Source organism: Gambusia affinis, linkage group LG15, assembly GCF_019740435.1.
Source record: "Gambusia affinis linkage group LG15, SWU_Gaff_1.0, whole genome shotgun sequence".
NCBI lineage: Eukaryota > Metazoa > Chordata > Actinopteri > Cyprinodontiformes > Poeciliidae > Gambusia > Gambusia affinis.
This window is the reverse complement of record NC_057882.1, coordinates 12,853,106-12,871,545: the sequence shown is the minus strand read 5'-3', so window position 1 is coordinate 12,871,545 and position 18,440 is coordinate 12,853,106. Positions and strand designations below refer to the sequence as shown.

At 37.5% G+C, this 18,440-nt stretch overlaps 2 protein-coding genes across 3 annotated transcripts; both read right to left on the bottom strand.

Moving 5' to 3' along the window:
• Window positions 1-2,416: 2,416 nt before the first annotated feature.
• LOC122844641 (odorant receptor 131-2-like) lies at window positions 2,417-4,210 on the bottom strand. Its single transcript, XM_044140314.1, has one exon. The coding sequence runs from the start codon at window positions 3,388-3,390 to the stop codon at window positions 2,464-2,466; it is 927 nt and encodes a 308-aa protein (XP_043996249.1). The 5' UTR covers window positions 3,391-4,210; the 3' UTR covers window positions 2,417-2,463.
• Window positions 4,211-6,789: 2,579 nt separating this feature from the next.
• Window positions 6,790-14,156, bottom strand: ppme1 (protein phosphatase methylesterase 1). Of its 2 annotated transcripts, XM_044140312.1 has the most exons (14): window positions 13,864-14,156; window positions 12,415-12,508; window positions 11,538-11,630; window positions 11,385-11,442; window positions 10,735-10,786; window positions 10,292-10,446; window positions 10,053-10,143; window positions 9,671-9,736; window positions 9,441-9,567; window positions 9,233-9,362; window positions 9,062-9,106; window positions 8,918-8,982; window positions 8,732-8,799; window positions 6,790-7,161 (listed from the first exon to the last, which is right to left on the bottom strand). In XM_044140312.1, exons 1-14 carry the CDS (start codon window positions 13,947-13,949, stop codon window positions 7,158-7,160), a joined length of 1,134 nt encoding a protein of 377 aa, XP_043996247.1. In that variant the 5' UTR covers window positions 13,950-14,156; the 3' UTR covers window positions 6,790-7,157. The 2 variants fall into 2 exon arrangements, with proteins under 2 accessions (XP_043996247.1, XP_043996246.1); XM_044140311.1 differs by having other exon boundaries at window positions 9,233-9,567.
• Window positions 14,157-18,440: the final 4,284 nt, after the last annotated feature.

The window sequence follows — 18,440 nt, the reverse complement described above, 5'->3', positions numbered from 1 at the left end:
CCGTAAAAGACGAGCTCTCTGAGATGTCCAGGGCCATCTTTGTTTGTGCGTCATCGGCTCTTTAGTGGATGCACTCCCTGTTTGTACAGCCGAGAGGCCTCCCTGCAAACCTCCACGATTGCACGTGAAACTCCCCCCCCCAGAGAACCTCGCCACTGTTAAGACGCAAGCTGTCTTGTCAAACATCTGAGAGGTCTCCATTATCATCACAACAAACCTTTTCCCTCTTGCTCTTGTCGTCCAAACTAAAGCGCATCTCGGTCACCAAGTACTTTCTCCCTCTGGAATGTTTTTCAGCCCTTGGAGAGCTCTTTCACAGGGAGCTGGAGAGGTATTGAGCGGGCTTGTGGACTGTGGCGGTGTAGAGATCGCTTAAATTAGTCCACCTCCTGCTCAGATGCTTCCTTTATTCTGCCTTCCAGCCCCTCTCTGCCTGTTTAGCCTCTTAAATTGTTTGCAGCCAGGCTCAGTCCTTATTCCTACACAACCATCCATCTTCACTGTGAGAACGAAAGACTTTCATCAATAAAGTCACGTGTTACTGGGTTTATTGCACATTGCAGATTTATGAGTCGCATACTTGCACAGACTAAGTCAACATTAATTGACTGGTGCTGGCGATGCGCTTTGGGAGCCTGTTTCCAAAGCCTGTGGTGGCATCTGCTGGTTAGAGCAGTGAACTCAGCTTCTCCTTACTCTATCAAAGGGAGTGTGACCTAAAACTTAAAAGCTGTGGTTTTGAGCAACCTGAAAAGGTTTAGTTTCAATTGCAATATGTTTCAGCTTTCACAAAAATCCAAATAGAAGGACAAAGCACAGCTAGTGTCATATTTACACAACAGTGAGGAAATAAATGAACCCCTGAAATAAATGAACTCCTGAAAGCCCAACTGTTTTCATCTGCTTGATTTCACTCCGAATTGTAGTTGAGCCTTTTGAAATCAATTTTTAAAACATATTTTTAGTTTTTGTTTTTAGATTGCTATTGTGCATGTTTGTTGACTTGTTTTATGGTTTATAGTTCAGCACTTTGGCACCTTGGATGATTTAAATGTAATTCATAACACTCACATCAGCAGGTTTCTTTACTAGTTGTAAACAATGACCAGCTATGGATATGTTTTACCGATCAATAACATACAAACAAACAATTAAACTAGAGAGTTTATCTGTGGTTAAGCTTGCTTTCGCTTAAAACATCAAGTCAAGCTGTTCCCCTTCACTATTTTTTTTTTAAGTTACGTGTTTGAAATATATCAACTGTAATGGAAAATCGAGATAAATTTTGTAAACCTGTTTCCACAGATAGCGCAAGCATCGACATCGAGACTTAATAAATTATATTCACATGGACGATTTCTGCATAAATATTAGATTCCTCAACATACAAACACAGAAACCAAAAAGACGTCACAAAATAACACGTTTTTACAAGGTTCCATTTTGGACTAGTTTATTTCTGACAGATAAATGGAAACAGCATTTTCTTTTTTGACAAGTTGCACAAAGCAGAAGCAGATTTAAAGGAATTATATATATATATATATATATATATATATATATATATATATATATATATATATATATATATATATATATATATATATATATATATATATATAATTTTAGACTGACATAGTTGAAATCAAATGTTTGTGTATTCTGTATAATGCTCTCAGGGGTAGAAACCTTTGTTTTATTGAGACACCAAAACAAAAATATTGAAGTATTTGGCTACTATGACTGTCACTTGGAAGCAAAATGGTAAATTTATGTTTTTGCAATAAGGGGGACTGGTCTACTTTACAAAAATAGATGGTATCATGAGCAAAAAAAAAACAAAACAAACATTACGTGGAAATTTTGAAACAATATCCCTGGACAGCAGCCATGCAGTTCAAATTTAGCCACAAATAGGGCTTTCCAAGTGGACGACGACAGCAAGCATATCTCCAAATTAGCTGTAGAACGGGTTAATATCTGCCAGTTTCTTAAGACCTGATCTGAGTCCACTTAAAAATTTGTGGGTAGAGCTCAAAATGTGCGTATGAGCAAAGCAGATTTTAGAAACAGACCCAGTTCTGCCAGGAGAAATGGGCCAAGCGTCCAGAAAGCTATTGTGAGAATCTTGTGGTTGGACAACCGAGAGGTTTGACCCCCAGGCATCACGTTTTTAAACAACTGCATCAATTGCTAAAAATAAGTACTGTAAAGATGTGAATTTGAACAAAACAATAAAGAAATCTCTCATTGTTCTTGCATCCACAAATTATACAATGTATGCAAACATGCAGCCTCAATCCGTTTCTTAGTTTTTTTATTTTCGTTCAACTCTTTTTAACTTCAGCAAAAATACTCGGTTTTTCTGTTTATCCAAAAAAAAAAAAAAAAAAAAAAAAAAACACTTCAAAGCACCTTTTCATGCACTATGCAAATTAAAACACAACTTATTCCAATTAGTGATCAAGGCTTGGGATACGGCTCTACTGAAGATCTGTAGCCAAAGGTAAAGTAGTATTTGAAGACGTGTTTGAACGTCTGATCTTTAAGGCCGTATAAGAGCGGGCTCAAAAACTTGGGGAAAATGATTAGCCCTAAAAAGAGCGTGTGGTTGACGTAAAGAGCAACGCCTGGGTCCAAGTTAAACAGGTCGCTGGAGTTTATCATGTTAAACAGGGTGGAGATGAGATACAGGCACAGCTGCAGCGCATGCAGGATCACGGTTTGGTGCGCCACTTTGGCCTTGTGAGCGCACGAAGAGCCGCACTTCACCGCCACCATGGTGGCAATGTAAGTGTAAATGATAATAACGGTAACCAGGACGAAATTTGCGACTGTGAAAACCTGGTTCACAATCACGTAAACCTGCAGCTGAAACACCGTCTTTTTCCTGCAGACCTGCTGAGCGGTGAGGCTTCTGTTGCCGATGCTGAAAAACAGACAGAGCTGCGTGAAAGAGTCCAAAGAGGCCACGGTCCACATCACAGCGATGGCGCCACGCGTCACCCTGGAGGTTGCAATGGCGGCGTGCCTCAGCGGGAAACAAATGGCAACGAACCTCTCCAAAGACATGACAGCCAGGTTGATGGGGGACATCTTCACGGTGATGGCTGTGAACTGGATGAGGAAAATGCAAGCGCAAGTGATGATTCTGACCATGGTCAGAGCGAATATGTAGAGCAGCGTGGTCAGTAGGACCTGGAGGAAGTCGGAGAAGAGCAAATGCCCAAACAGGATGTAACGGGGTGACTCCAGAAGCAGGGGCTTTTTCACCAGGGCGAACAGCATGACGCTGTTAACGTACAAGAAAAAGAGGCATGGGAGCACAGTCAGCAGAACCCTGACGGATACATGGATCTGGATCCTGCTTGGACTTTCCGTGCCGTTCATTCCTGTGGCTCCAGTTCAGTTTTCTGAAAATACAGGACAAACACGCATCGCTCTGATCAACAACCAGAAAAAACGTCTGGGGTTTCTTCATCTGTTTTAGGGTTGTTTTGATGTGCTGAACCCAAAAACCACATTGGTTTTGCTCAATCAGGTCAACAGGTCAACTTGTTCTTACGTATGGATCGGTTTCCCGAGAATCCATAAGGACATAAAAGAGATGGAGAATTTTGCACAATGATGTAATGTTCAATTTACATGTACTTACCCTTATCAGTGTTTATTATTCAATTTACATAAATCCAAGTTTGTAATATTCAATCAATACACTCTGTTAGAAAACTTTTCTTTTCTCCTAAAACTTCTTTTGGATGAGAAATATTAACGGAAATGAACTGACGATGTCACAAAAATGTCATCGGTTTAGTCAGAAGATCAAATTTCTCTAAATCAATCAGTCCATAAACCCAGTAAACCCAGCACAAAACACAATTTAAACTCATGTTCTGATATGAAACAAAATAAACAGTTCAGTTATTCATGCTCAGCTAAATGAAAACAAACTGTGTGCGTGCTTTGGACAAATCACTCACTCCTCACTGGTTTGTCCTGACTCCTCTCCTGGCGGTCACGTTTCGGAGGATAAATATAAGAAGAGAATCAGGCTCCTTACTTTTGATAAAGGCTGCTTTTGCTGACATCATCACTCCTCTGAATTTACCAGCCAATCAAATGTGGGTTTCATTGGTGTGATGAAACAGTTGCTCTGTTTTCAGTCACACTTTTGGGATTATCCAACAAACGTTACCATCAGCCAACAACAACCTAAATAAACATAAAAGTTGTTTTAAAGTGATGATTTTGGTTATTATGGAGAAAAGAATCTCCACACAAACCTGTCTTGATGTAAAAAAATTAATAATTTTTCCAAAGCACCTGTCCAACAGTGAATCAATTATTAAATTGTTCAAGTCAGAGATGGTTTTGGAGGCCCGATACTCCAATGTGGCTGAATTAAATCCATTCAGCAAACAATAGTGGGCCAAATTTAAACAGACAGTTTGTCAGACCTAAACCACAGAGGTATTTTTAGGTTTGAATGGCTTGATAACTGAACATGATGTTGGGACGAGACGGTTATGAGGACAAACTTAGTCATGGTGGGGAAAAAACAAAAAACAAAACAAAAACTCAATTTCTGTCAGTTCAGCGATGAGAAGTACTGCACGTTTGCCGCTTTCACGGTTTGGAGGCGTTAGTTAACAGAACTGGGTCACCAACAACACAATGAGCAGGAGCACAGCAGAAAATCTATAGCAAAATGTCTGACAAATAATCCGAGTTGCAAAAGTCTAGTTAAAGTCCAGAAGTCAGCATGTTGAAATGTCATGACCTTATCAAAAGCAATGCCGCAAAGAAGAGTTGGGCAAAGTTCCTCCACAATAATGTGAGTCGTATGAAAAACACCTTCAGCTAAAGGTTGGCTTAAAGTTTTGTACCTGATAAAGTTCACCAGGGTGTCAAACTCATTTTTACATTCAAAGTGCCGGTTGAAACATATTGTTAAAACTACATATGAACAAACTGGTAAAGTGTTATAGCATGTGATGAGTATGTCTTAAAATTTCATATTTAACATATCTTCACATTGTAATTTGACACTATGCGAAAAACTGATTCGATTTTTATGACGTTCTAAAGCAGGGGTGTCCAAAGTGCGGCTTGGGGGCCGTTTGTGGGCCTTGGACTGAGTTTGTGTGGCCCCGAAAAGCAGTTTTAAAATGATAGAAATCTGATCCATCCAATTTACTTTTATTTGTAAATCAGGCTGAAATTATTACCATCGTTTTCTCACAATGGAAAAAGTTAGGCACAACACAAAGTGAGAAGCAGATCCATGTTTATCCAGAGATTTTTACCGACTCTGCTACACCAAAATCAACTTTTATTTAATTTACTGAATTTGGCTAAATGTTGGCAAACATTTTTAAAGAAAGCGACCCTAAAATCTGCTCTTAGAACTGAGAATAAATTTGTCAAAAGAATTTGAAAACAATATTCCTTTCTTTTAATAAAGCAAATCTGCCTAACCCGGTTTAAAGTTTACAATCAACAATGAATAATCTCCGTTTACGAAAAATAAAAAAATAAAAAATTCAGTACTTTATTTGCTTTATTTTTCATTCCCATTTTTTTGGGCCCAAGTGACAAAAAAAGCTTCGACATTAGAGTATTGAGGGCCAGATACGGTAGTGGTTCTGTAGAGCATGCAACGATAAACTGATTCCATAAACAAACCCATGAAAAATTAAATGTGGTCACAAATTGCCAACAAACATTCTCATTCATTTGTTTACTACAACTTTTGTTTTCAAACACAATTTTGTGGTCTCCGCATCCAGTTTTATTTAGATTACCCATTTATGCTTTCCATTTATTTCTTGTATAGTGATGTATTTGTGTGTGTCTGTTTTCAAACGTCAATTTTGTGTAAATTTAGCCGATGCCAAACTAACATTTAATCTGTTTCTTTAGTGACCACCACCTCTGAAAATGTTACAAATACAAATCCTTCAAATGTGCTAAACATGTTTGGCCCTATAACTGAGCCTTGAGGCACACCATATGTAATAAGCATGAACCTAGCTGGATTTGTGTTGGCTTATTCAGGTCATTGTTCAGGTCAATTATTTTACAGGAGGATATTTTCAAAGTAGGAATATTACCATAAGAGCCAAATAAGAGAGGCGAAACACATCTTGGGAGGATTTCGTAAAGTTTTTCTGTAAAGTCAGAGAAACCCATCACACTGTATGTCTCACTTTGAGTTATCTAAAAAGAGTTTAATGTGAAAACTATTCCCTGGAAAGCCAAATGACAGCTAAAAAAAACAAACAATAGCCTCAGTAAACAACAAAACTAGTTCATGGATTCAAACTACAAAACATTCTCCGAGGCCGTTGCTCTTCAGAGGCTTGTTATGATTCATTAATTATTCACGTGTTTTTATTTGACATGTAAGACGTCTGTCACCAGGCTCGTCCACAGAGGGACAATTAAAACCTGTTTTCAGTCCCCAAAGTTTGACACTAGAACAAATAATATGTAATCTGCACTTCAGTTTACAAACATGCAAGTCCTAATTAAACAATCGTTTACTTTTAATATTTTTGGCTGTTTGAAAATAATGAATGGAAAAGTCATTAGAAATACGTTAGAGAACCAAGATATGAAACTAAACGAAAAGTTATCAACGCTTGTTTTAAGTGTATTTTTAAAATCGTCAAACTAAAACTGCCATCACTATTTACCAAATTCTTCAACGTCAACTTAAAAATGCAAACATTTTTAGACAGACCTCAACATGGCTACACTCATTTTATTTTCATGAAGCACATCCAGTAAAGTGTTGAACATATTTTTATTGCGTCCGTTTTTAATCATTGCCATTATAGATCAAACTAACACTTCAGAGACAAAACATTAACAGTGAAGTGATGCAATCACTCAAAATAAAACACTAAAACAAGAGATTTACATTTCAGAGAATAAAAAAATGGGAGTACAAAGAAAGATAATCAAATAGTGTTGAAAAGAAAACAAGGCAAAGCTGAAAGGCAAAAATATCTACAGAACAAAAGCAGCAAAACAACAACAACAGTAGTAATAATAATGTAATATTTTTCTTAAATAGCGTTCAAGTTCCACAATGACTGCAATGAATCTTGAAGCATTTCTTCTACGCCTGCTGGCTTAATCAGGACAGGAAGTTAGCTGGGGAAAAAAAAAAAAAAAAGAGTAAAAAAAAAAAAAAAAAGACATTATACACAAATTTACAGTAAAGCTCAGATACTGTAAAACATTTACCATTGTCTATTTTTACATTTCAAACAAAAGCAATTCATGTAGGAGCCTCAGCCTTTTCTCAGAATCAAAGTGGTTCTGTACAGAAAATTTTGCAAAAACACGTCGGTCCACAAAATCTGTAGCTGAGTCAAGGCAGAACTGTCACTATAGATGTGTTATTGACTGTCAGTTCTTGAGACATTTATTTATTTTTTTTATCTGTTTGACATTATTCTAAATATGCAAGATTTCAAACAGACAATGTAGTTTTTATTTTTACTGCAGCAACCTCCAGAGGGAGGCGGTGGTGCTTGCAGTTTTCCACAAAATAAAATATTCACAAAAGATGCATTTTTATCTGTCTTCAATTCTCCTTCAAAAAATAAAGTCCGTCTGGTGTAACCGCGCTTAGATTTGCTCCAGTCTTGATTTTGTGATCGGAGGGCCGAACAAAATCATTCAGAGGGACAGAAGAGGCCCCAGGGCCTCACTCTGCTCTCTGCATGGTTTTGTTTGTGCCTCAGCAAGAACAGCCTCTTACTTCTCCACGGTCCTCTTTGCAGAACCACTGATGAATTTCTTCAAAGGTCCAATGAGGGCCAATAAGTCAGAACTACGATTCGTTGAGGTCATCAATAAAGTTGGCTGCAATAATCCCTCAGCCTTGTAGCCAGCATATGAACATCTTTGATGATTTCATCTGTCCAAATTGCTGGGATAAGTTATTCCCTGCATTCTACATCTGCACGAAACTGTGTGGCTTTAAATCTGCAGCAGGACTTTAAACCAAACAAGGCGCCCGAGTCTCTAATGAGCCGGGTTGTGAACGTTTTTCAAAGCTGCCAAAAGCCGACCAATGAAGCCTGCAGGATGAAAACAGCAGCTTGGACGCTTTATGTCAGTAGAAGAGCACACAAGGGAAGCTTAGGAGGCTGAACGTGGAGCTGCTGATGAGCCAGAACAGAAAAGGTTGTTTTTAAAGCTGCTGCATTTCCTGTGAGGGTCGAGACGTTTCCCGCTGCTTTTCCAGCATGTTTTCCTGATTAGCTGCCTAAAAAAGCCGACATTAACTTGACTTAACTCTTTTTCAAATCAAATTCAAATGTGAGAATATAAATATATCTATAAAGGAACAAACTGTAACAAATAACTTATACTAGGTACTTTTAAAATTATAAGAATTATCGCATTTTAATAAAACCAGACTGGTTTTCATTTGGAGTAGCCGCCTGACTGAACTGAGCTCTGTTTTTGTTTTCCTCTCCAATCCCGTCACAGTTATCATTCTGAATATTTAGGCTCTTTTAATAGTAAACACATGATTTCATTTTACATATTTTCATTATGCAGAAGGGGGCATTTTATACATTTAATTCATGCTTTAAAAGGAAAATGTTTGTTTGGCTGCTTAAAAAAAACTTTTATAGAATAATCAATCCAGGATTTAATAATTGAAAAAAACAAACAAACAAACAAAAAAAACCCAAAGTTCACTTACCACAGAAATCCTTCTTTAAACTCAGTGAATTTGTGTCGGACCATAAATGTTGCTAGAGCATCTGCTACCTGACAAAAACGAACAAATAATGTGAATTTGAATCAAACAGCCTGAACTGGTTAAACAGAACAAACACACAAATAAGCCTTGAATATTTCAGAAATCATTAAACAGGTAAACTCTTACTTTCTCAGGCGCGTCCTCATGAACAGCATGGCCACACTGAGGGAGGACCTGCATCTGAAACTTCCCTGTGGACAGACATTTTTTCATTTTAGCCAAACTCAACCAACAGTACAGTTACAATAAAATCCGCTCGTCTCTTTTCACCTTGCATCTGTCCAATAGTGAGGTCTTTGTCAAGCCGGTCCACTCCTGTAAAAACACACAGATCAACAGAAACATCTCTTAGATTAATCATATAACTTGCTTTTATAGAGGCAAAAATACCCTGAAACTAAATTACACAAGATAAAAAAATGCAATAAAAGGAGAACAAACCTGCGAGAAGCAGCAGTTTTGGCACAGAACAGCTGAGAAAAAGGGCCGACAGACCTCTGAACCAACCATCCCAATATTTTTCCGTCTTTGACAGCTCCACACGCCAGGTGTAGAAGCTTTCCTTTTTGACCTGGAGGGGAGAAATTATTTTTATTTTTAACAAAACAATGGTTGTATAAAACAGAAAAGTCACCGAGAGAGACTGAACCTCTTGGTCGTCCGCCTTCTTTCGTTTTTTGTTCAATTCCTCTGCTCCTTCTTCTTCCTCCTCTTCCTCTATGACGCCCTCGCCGATGCTATTAGAAACACTTGGATTGCAGGCAGGTTCCTCACATCTGCACAAGTAAAAATAGAGGGAGGTCAAATACCCGTTACAGAAATTTATGGCGTACTGAATGTGATAAAAAAAACAAAAAAAAAAAACAGCTCAGTCCATACTTTTTCACTTGGCCTCCCATAGAAACTCGAGCAGATTCGATGTTTCTAATCTGACCGCTCTTCACGCTGAAAACAAAAGAATAACTAAGTTCAGGGAGTTTTTCTAAAGAGGATTCTTTGTGGATTTATTGGAATGTTTTGGGTCGCAGGATCAAGTTCTGCTTCAGCTTTATTTTGTAAAAATGTCTCAGATTTTCCTCCAAAATCCTCGGACTCACAGTGGAGTCCGTGACACTTGCGGCTATACGTTTCCAATGTCGGCATGAGGTTATGGACATGCTCTTACACACCTCCCTTACCTTGAAGTAGGCCATAACGTCTTACAACTCAAAACAATGAAACAGAGGAGAGTATAGTTTAAGTCCTAGTGCTTGTGACTTACCTCCACTCTATGGCATTCTCCAGAGACTTAAACGTCTTTGGCCGACTTCTGAGGAAATTCTGCATACTGTTCAGAGCGTCCATTGCTGTACCTAATGGAAAAGAATATATTTTATTTATTTATACCCCTGTTTTTTTATTTTATTATTTGTTAATAACAATAAGGAGCATTAAAATGGACAGATCAGTAAAAGCCTGCTAAACTTTGAGGCAGCCAAGTGGTTAAAAGCAATAGTTTACCTTCTACGACGTCGATGACACAGAGACCCAGCAGCGATGGGACGAGGTTAGCACTGGCTGTGTGAACGGCGATGGCTCCGCCCATACTGTGTCCGATCATCATGATCGGAGGAGGGTTCTCTCCGTACAGTGCCTCCACCACTTTACCAACATCCCTTTAAAGAAAAGAGGAGAGCTAAACATCAGGATTATTCAGAGGTGTAGAGAAAATTATTAGACCATTAAGAAAATATGGAAAGAAATCAAATAGTTAAGATTGATCAACTCTGAATGATGAATTTAAACTTTTAAAACACCTTCGACGTTCACTGACTGAACGTCCTGTACTGGTTGTTATGATTAATGGCTGGAACTTTCTATCTGCTTGGATCCTCAGTGGTTTTATGCAACTGGTGCAAACAGGAAACTTTTCTCCGCTCAACACGCTTCTTAAAAACACTTACTTTGCCATGGTGTCTGCAGAGAGATCCTCTGGATTTTTAACTTTAGTGTCTCCTGCAAAGAGTGACAGAAACAGGTTGCAGAGTGGTAAGACTCGCAATTAGTAAAAATGCAAACCCTGTTAAAAATGGACAATTATGCCACCAAAACAAGAACAGGAAGCTCATTATAATAAATTCACTGAAAATAAAACTATTAAATGCTGAGTGACAAGCACAGTACGTTCTGTTCTCTATTTTCCAGTCATTTCTAGGCAAAAAAAATGTTTTGGTTTCCACATTTAAAAAAACCCATCTGATCCCAACAGCTAATGAAATAATTGAACTCTCTAAGAAAGAAAAAAATCAACACTGACATATTCTGTTCAGCTTAGATAATGAGGAGGCATTTTAAACTCAACTAAATCCACAAAAACTTCCTGATAACAACAGCAGAGACATTAGTGCTAGTTAAAGCTGCTCCAGTGATCAGAATAGTTTTTTGTTTTTTTTCTGTTTACACAGGAAATGTGTTGCTGTACTGATTTCTCCACACTCTGATGAATCAGTTAGGGTGTAAAACAAGCTAAAGGCAATGCTTACTTTACACATTTGACACATTTATGTTTAAAAGCAATGGCACTTTTTCACATTTTTATAAAAGTGTAACAAACCATGAGCTCGAAGGTCCAAGGCCACCACCCTGCAGTGGATCCTGCTGCATATGACGGCCTATAAAAACACATGTAACAATGTCTCATGGTTTTCCCACCATGCTGGTCTGTATTTAGACAGTCTATGACGGCAGCGGTGTTCATCAGACTCACGGTAAACACGGCCCAGGACAGCGCGGAGTGGCCGCCTCCATGGAGCAGCAGCAGCACAGGACCGCTGGAGCCGCTGCAGTAAAGTCTGAAAATGTTCTGGGTGGTCAAGGACATAAAAACAAAACGCTGTGCAAGTGATTAAACAAACAACAACAAAAAAAAACCCAGAATAGCCACGCAGTTACTTTGTTGTGAGAAAACAGGAAGAAATTCTTTAACACATGAACCGTGACGTTTTAGAGAGACGCCATTACTGACAGCCGATTTAACATTCACACTGCCAAACACACAAAAAGAAGAAGATGAAAGAAGAAAGGATTTATTGGGAAAATTGCCAAGTGTGACTGCTGCTGGAGTGACAGATGTGGCATTACTGTCCTCCCTTCCCCAGCTATAAGCACTTCCAGAGCTGTCTCCTCATCCTCAGCAACTCCTCCCTTCACAAACATTTGTGGGGGGAAAAACAACAAAAAGTGTCCTTCTAAGGAGCTCAGTGAGTTAGTTATTTTCATGAAAATAACCAATTTATTTTCATGAGTTAGTTCATGAAAATAAGATATTCCACAGTCAGCTACTAGCGGGACCATAGCAACATGGAAGCAATTAGGAACAACTGAAACTCAGCATGCTGTGGTGCAAAGCGTGCAGAATTATTCAGCAACTTTCTGGAGAGTAAACACACATATCGCTCTAAACTTTCTGTTCCCTTCAGACTAGCTCAAGCAGCACTTAGGGTGTCTTGTGGAAAAGGGTTTCATGTGGGAGCAGCTGAATACAAAATCACCAAAATGGCAAATGCAGTGGTGTCAAGACAACTGTCATGTTTTTCCGTTTGGCAACGTAAAGGATGAATGAATCAGGGTTTACATAAGGATATATCTTTGCCATTTTCATTCTCCACTTCAACATCTTCTATGGTTTCAAAGTACTGACTCCAGAGCAAGGGGGAGAAGTCTTTCTTTCGTCCAGGTCTGTGTAAGAGAGAAACAAACACATTTTAAAAGAAACCTTCATTTGGCATTACCCGTATAATGTAGCCAAACTAGTAACGCATTAAGATAGAAGACACTACAAGATGAACAAAACTAACAATACGACGTGCTTTATGCAAGATAAAAACCAGAGGCAATGAAAACAATGACAAAATGAGGAACATAAATGTTCTAAAACTAATCATAGGGTAAAAAACAAAAACAAAATGTGAATAAATATGGAGGTAAAAAATTGATGCTGTTTGAGAGACAGAAGAAATGCAATTGTGACAATGACATGGAAACATTACAGTTGGACATAAATACCCAAAGAAACACATTCAAAAGTCTGAATTGTGGTTAAGAAAAAGAAAACCAATAAAAAAAACCAACCCATTAAGTAAATAGAACAGAGGCAAACTACAATGTACAAATTCTCAAACAAGTGCTAAAGTTTATTCAGCCGAAATAAATGCATACATAATCCATAATCTACTCATAAATAAAACTGAACTCAAAATGTTATTAATGTATAAATTAAAGTGTCAAAAAATCATGTTTCTCATAGACAATTTCTAAAGACTAAAGAGGAAGGATAGATGAATACATAGACAGATTATTTAAGGTGATTAAACAAATGGATGATAAAACAAGGATGTAGGCGTGTTATATAGATCTACAAACATATGTACTATGAATGGATGGTGGATGAATAGATTGACAACAACTGGGTGAATAGATGATAGGACAAATTAAAGACAGATGGAGCAATAAGGGAAAAACAGATTATGAACAAATGCAAGGATAGACGACCGAATAATGAACACAAATAATATATGGGCCAATGAAAAAGCCTAGAAATACAATAAGTATTTTATAATCCATTCAAGTTTAGCATTAAATCAAATTCCTTCCTTTCAAAAAGAAACTCGGGAAAAACAGAAGGTGTTTGAATGTTTACACTGTGACAGATCCAAACTGGTGCAGTGAGCCTGTGGGCTGAGGGAGGTGCAAACACCAAACACTGCAGCTAGGCATGTAGGCAGTGAAGTGTCACCTACATGCAGATATAAACCTTAACACACCCGGTTAATGTGTGTTAGGGTTCTGATTTACTGTTTTACCAACGGATTCTGTCACCTACACTAGATTTATGAATAAAGAAAACAATTAATGACCCGAAAGAATCGTGTTTCACAACGAACTAGAGCCGCGGTTAACTTAGCCTGGCTATAGCTACGAGCTAGGTCCAACTTTCGGGTGTAGAAACGCCACCGCGTTAGTTTAATAGTAGCTAAACTTAAACAGGACATTTAAACAGCGCGAAATCCGATGTAATAAGCCAGTTGACTCACCCCATTTTCATCTTGGACCCGGACTGAAAACCACCTGCCATAGGGGGTCTGGATGCTAGCAGGTTCAAATGCAACTGCTTCTCCATGCTGTCAGCAAAGAGTTGGCTTGTGTCAGGAAATGTTTGTGATGGTTTTCCTCTTCTTCAGCCGCATATGATGTTTTTCTGACAGGAACACCGACTTTAATGACACATTACATAAGGTGCTCTGTTTAAATTAGCAACCAGCTAGCCCTCTTCTTCTCAGTGCGTTTCTTCGTCTTCTTTGTTTTCCTTCCCACAGTCATAAGTGAATAAGCTGGTGGAAGTTTTACTGCCCCCTATCGGCCATAAAATAAAATAAAATAAAATAAAATAAAATAAAATAAAATAAAATAAAATAAAATAAAATAAAATAAAATAAAATAAAATAAAATAAAATAAAATAAAATAAAATAAAATAAAATAAAATAAAATAACGGTGTACACAAAAATTCAACAATACATATATATATATATTTTTTACTGAAAAGATGTTAAAAACCAACAGTGGGTCCTTAAGAGACCCACTGTCTCTTAAGATATATATATATATCTGTGTATATATATATATATATATATATATATATATATATATATATATATATATATATATATATCTGTGTGTATACGCGCGCGCGTCTGCAGCAGTTTGAGGAGTATTAATACTTTAGTAAGTCACTTTATAGTATTTTGTGAATTATTTGGCATATTTTTCCAACTTTGAACACAAGATGGCGGTATAATATTCCGGAATTAAACAATCAACTTTAGCTGCGTTTTATAGAAAATACTTTGTGGGAAATTGTGTAGATTTTTTGTTTTGATTATTGTTTAGTTCAACATGCAACTGAGTTTTTAAGGCAAAATAGAGATACGTTGATCAAATATAACAGATTGAGGGTTTTAAAAGTGCGGTGATAATGGTAAGACTGTGAAGGAAAACTGGTACTGCAGTAAATGAAATGAAAACTTTTAAATTAATTTAGATTTAAAATAATGTGATAGCTCATGTTTTGCACAAGAAATGGCCTATGTGTAGCAAATGCAGGTGAGATTTTGTTCAGCCTGAATGGAAAATGTACAAACCTTTTCCACATTTTTAGACACAAAGATTCTGAAATATAAACAACACAGGCAAAAGGTTTTGCAGATATCTGTGAGCTGAAAATCATTATTTACAAATTTAGAACAAAGTCGTGGTTTTGTTGTGTTCAAAGGATTCATTTATGTGGGCTTTCTGATGTTTTGAAGTCTTGTTCCAACTTCAGACATATTCTCCTGCATGGTACCACATTGCTGTTGTGGGACTGTTCTTTTCCCCTCTCAGTTTTTCTTTATTTACCAAAGACTGATAAAATCGGAAATTATGACTGTAAAACTAACATCAGACTGTTTTTCTAATTGTTTGACAATCTCTTTTACCATGGATGTAAGTAAAGTTTGCGTCTATGAAACATTTAACATTGCTAAAGTTTCAAATTTGGACTTAATTTGGAGTAACTTTATCAAAGTTATGTAGTCAACACATTATGAAATGTATTTATTCTGTCTTGGATTGACGGCAACACATCACAGCCCAGGGAATATTGAGGGTTGAGGTAATTGAGTTCTGTGGGAGAAGGTTCAGGGTTGCATAATGGAAACAAGCCTTTGATAAACAAGTTTCTGCACTGGAGACTCTCATCAGTATCATTGAAAGGAGAAGCAAAGTGACTTAGAAAAATCTGTTTCTAGACTGTTGCAATATTGTCTCCTGGTAAAGTTTAGAATGGAATTCAAAAGTCTGCATGCAAACTCGCAGTGACCTGCTTTGTATTTACGAGCTTCACTTACACAAAGGGAAGGCAGAACCTTCAGTTTTCAGGTGTGCAAATAGTTCACCCTTCATGGTGTCCTGCTGAGTTATGACGCATACTCAGGATTTTTATGTTTAAAAACTATGTGGCGTGGTTGTCAGAAACGTTCACACTCCAGTTAAAATACTAGCTTTTTGTAAACAAAAATACATTTATTGATGCAATGATTTCTGAAAATCAGGCAGGATTTAGTCATGATGGTGGTGGGGTGTTGTTAAAAATTATTATTTTTTTAATTACATCAAAATTACAGCAACAGTATTTAATTGTTAAATGTCATGATAAAAATACTAGATAAGTTTACTGTGCTCTTTGTTTCTTGAAGCAACTTATCGCAAAAAATATTTAGCCAGTTAATCATCTTAGATCAGCTTTTCTGCTCCTCGAATAAGAACGCTGTGAAGCAAAAGCCACCATCCTAATTCATCAAAAGCAACGAACAAACTGCTGAGTCATTCATGGTACGTAGGTCCGTCTGCTGTGTCAGTAAAACAGCTCTTCATCCATGTTTCGAAACACCTTATGTCACAAACGCTTTTATTGAAAATGAATTGGTACTAAAGAACTAATGAAAAGTTGAAATGGTTTAGATTTCTAATGATCAGAAAGATGATGCTTTGTACTCCGTCAAATAACAAGCAAAAAAAAAAAATAAAAAATTAGGACAAGGTTCACATTCAAATGGGTGTGTGGATGAAAAAATAAAGTTCTCCCTGCCGAGGCACTGTGTCCCACTGACCTTTAAGTGACGCAGTTATCCTATTAGAGGAGCAGTGTTATGATCTTTATTTATAGAGCAATGGAAATGATCTCTTTCTCAGAAGCGAATCATGTTTGTGGCATTCAGAGTGCCAGGAGTCTGAATGCTTAGTCTCGTTTCATGAGGCTGCCGGGGAGGGAGCAGACAGGAGGGGCTTCAGGCTGGTTGAAGCCGGACTAGTGAGGTGTTTACTGGCCAGACTGTGTGCTCAAAGGTTACCCAAACCGTGTTCTCGAGGAAAGCAGATCTCTGTCCCTCCTCAACATTTCTTCACAAAGGATGTTGAATGAACTGGAACATCACAATGCTGTCTGTTTTTTTTTGTTTTTTTGTCCTGAAACCCTATTGAATGTGTGCAGAGATAACTTTCCCCTTAATCTTATGCATCATTAAGTAACTAACCTTTATGGATCAAAAACAGTAAATATATTATTTGGTGATGTAATGTAAACAGTAGAGAAAGGGTGACTTTACTGTCAACAGACTTGTTTACAAAATAAAACTGAAGGATTTTGAGAAGCTCATCTCGTGGTATATGAAGTCATCCCATCTGGCAAACAAATAAACAACCTATGGAACATTTTGACATGACAGATTTTTTTCCTAATGTGTCCTGTATTTGGCATTTCAGGCATGCCATATTTAGAAGATGGTTGCTCTGCAAAAAAGACATCTTAAGATTGCATCCTGACAAGTCAGATTACTATTAGACCAGAATAGGCTTTATTGGCATTTTATGCGATAAACTAAAACAAACCAAAGACTCATTTTAAAGTAGAAGGAGCATAACAATAATTTAAAAAAAATTATAAATAAGAATTTGAATGGTTGAAATTAGGTCTAGACTTTGACTGGGCCATTCCAACAGGTGAATACCCTGTGATTGAAACTATGGCATTACACCTCTGGCTGTATGTTTAGGGATGTTGTCCAGTTGATATCAAAATCAATATCATCTGTGGGGCTAACTTACACACAGATGGACTGTCACATAAAACCCAAGAAAATACATTAAAGTTTAATACTATAAAATGAAAAAAATCAAAAAAGTTCTAGGTGTTTGAATAGTTTTTCAAAGTGCTTTAAAGCGGCAATATTATATACGAGATGAAAACTTGCATTTTGAGGGATCAGAATAATGCTGACTCATGTAACAGCAATTGAATCATCAAATATTTGTGAGGGCACAGTTGTCTGCTTTTACATAAGCTTATCAAGACCCTGCAGCTGCTGTGGAAAGTGACAAACACACAAGCAATACTAACCCTTCGCCTCCCAAGTATCTTCCCGTCTTTTAACACTTTCCATTCTGCATCCTGACTTTTTGTTGGCTGCAGTTAACCTGACTGGATGGGACGTCGAAGTGATTGCACTCAGATGTGGCATCCACCCACAGTGGTCCTTTTTTGGGATTGGTTGAGGCAGAAGTAGAGCTGTTCATTAACGTCGGGTCGGTTTTGTAACTTTGTCCTCATTGGAGGGTTGGTGAAATGCCAAGATCTTCTGAAATGGATCAGAATTTTCTCGTTGGGCACCAACACCATCATAGAGCATATGCCTCATTAAAACATTTAGAGTACACACCTCTGAGCTGGATAGGCTGTGCGAGTTATCCAATGGAAAAACAGGGAACACTCTGTGACGTCTGTCCTGTAATACGAGCTGGAATGTTTACAGTTAATGTGGAAATTTACTGTAAACAAGAAGCCCTGGATATAGAGTTTAAATTTTACTCATTGTTATTATAATTATTATATATATAGATATATATATATATAAAAGAGAGTTAAATTAAGTTCAGAAAAATGTCATGAAAATGGTGTAAATGTCAGTGAGTGCACATCAGTGCCAGTCCTTTATAAAGACACGTGTGGAATCAGATCAACAAGAGCTCAGATATCCTGCTGTGTCACAGACTGGTACACATGATAGTCAAAAAAC

What these genes read in the sequence shown, in the direction of transcription:
- LOC122844641 (XM_044140314.1), bottom strand. Translation starts at nt 3,390, where the DNA reads ATGAACGGCACGGAAAGTCCAAGCAGGATCCAGATCCATGTATCCGTC.
- ppme1 (XM_044140311.1), bottom strand. Translation starts at nt 13,949, where the DNA reads ATGGAGAAGCAGTTGCATTTGAACCTGCTAGCATCCAGACCCCCTATG. An exon ending in GAGAATGCCATAGAGTGGAG is followed by an intron (nt 9,737 to 10,052) that starts GTAAGTCACAAG and finishes TTTTGTTTTCAG; the next exon opens with CGTGAAGAGCGGTCAGATTA. An exon ending in AAAACTGCTGCTTCTCGCAG is followed by an intron (nt 9,107 to 9,232) that starts GTTTGTTCTCCT and finishes GTGTTTTTACAG; the next exon opens with GAGTGGACCGGCTTGACAAA.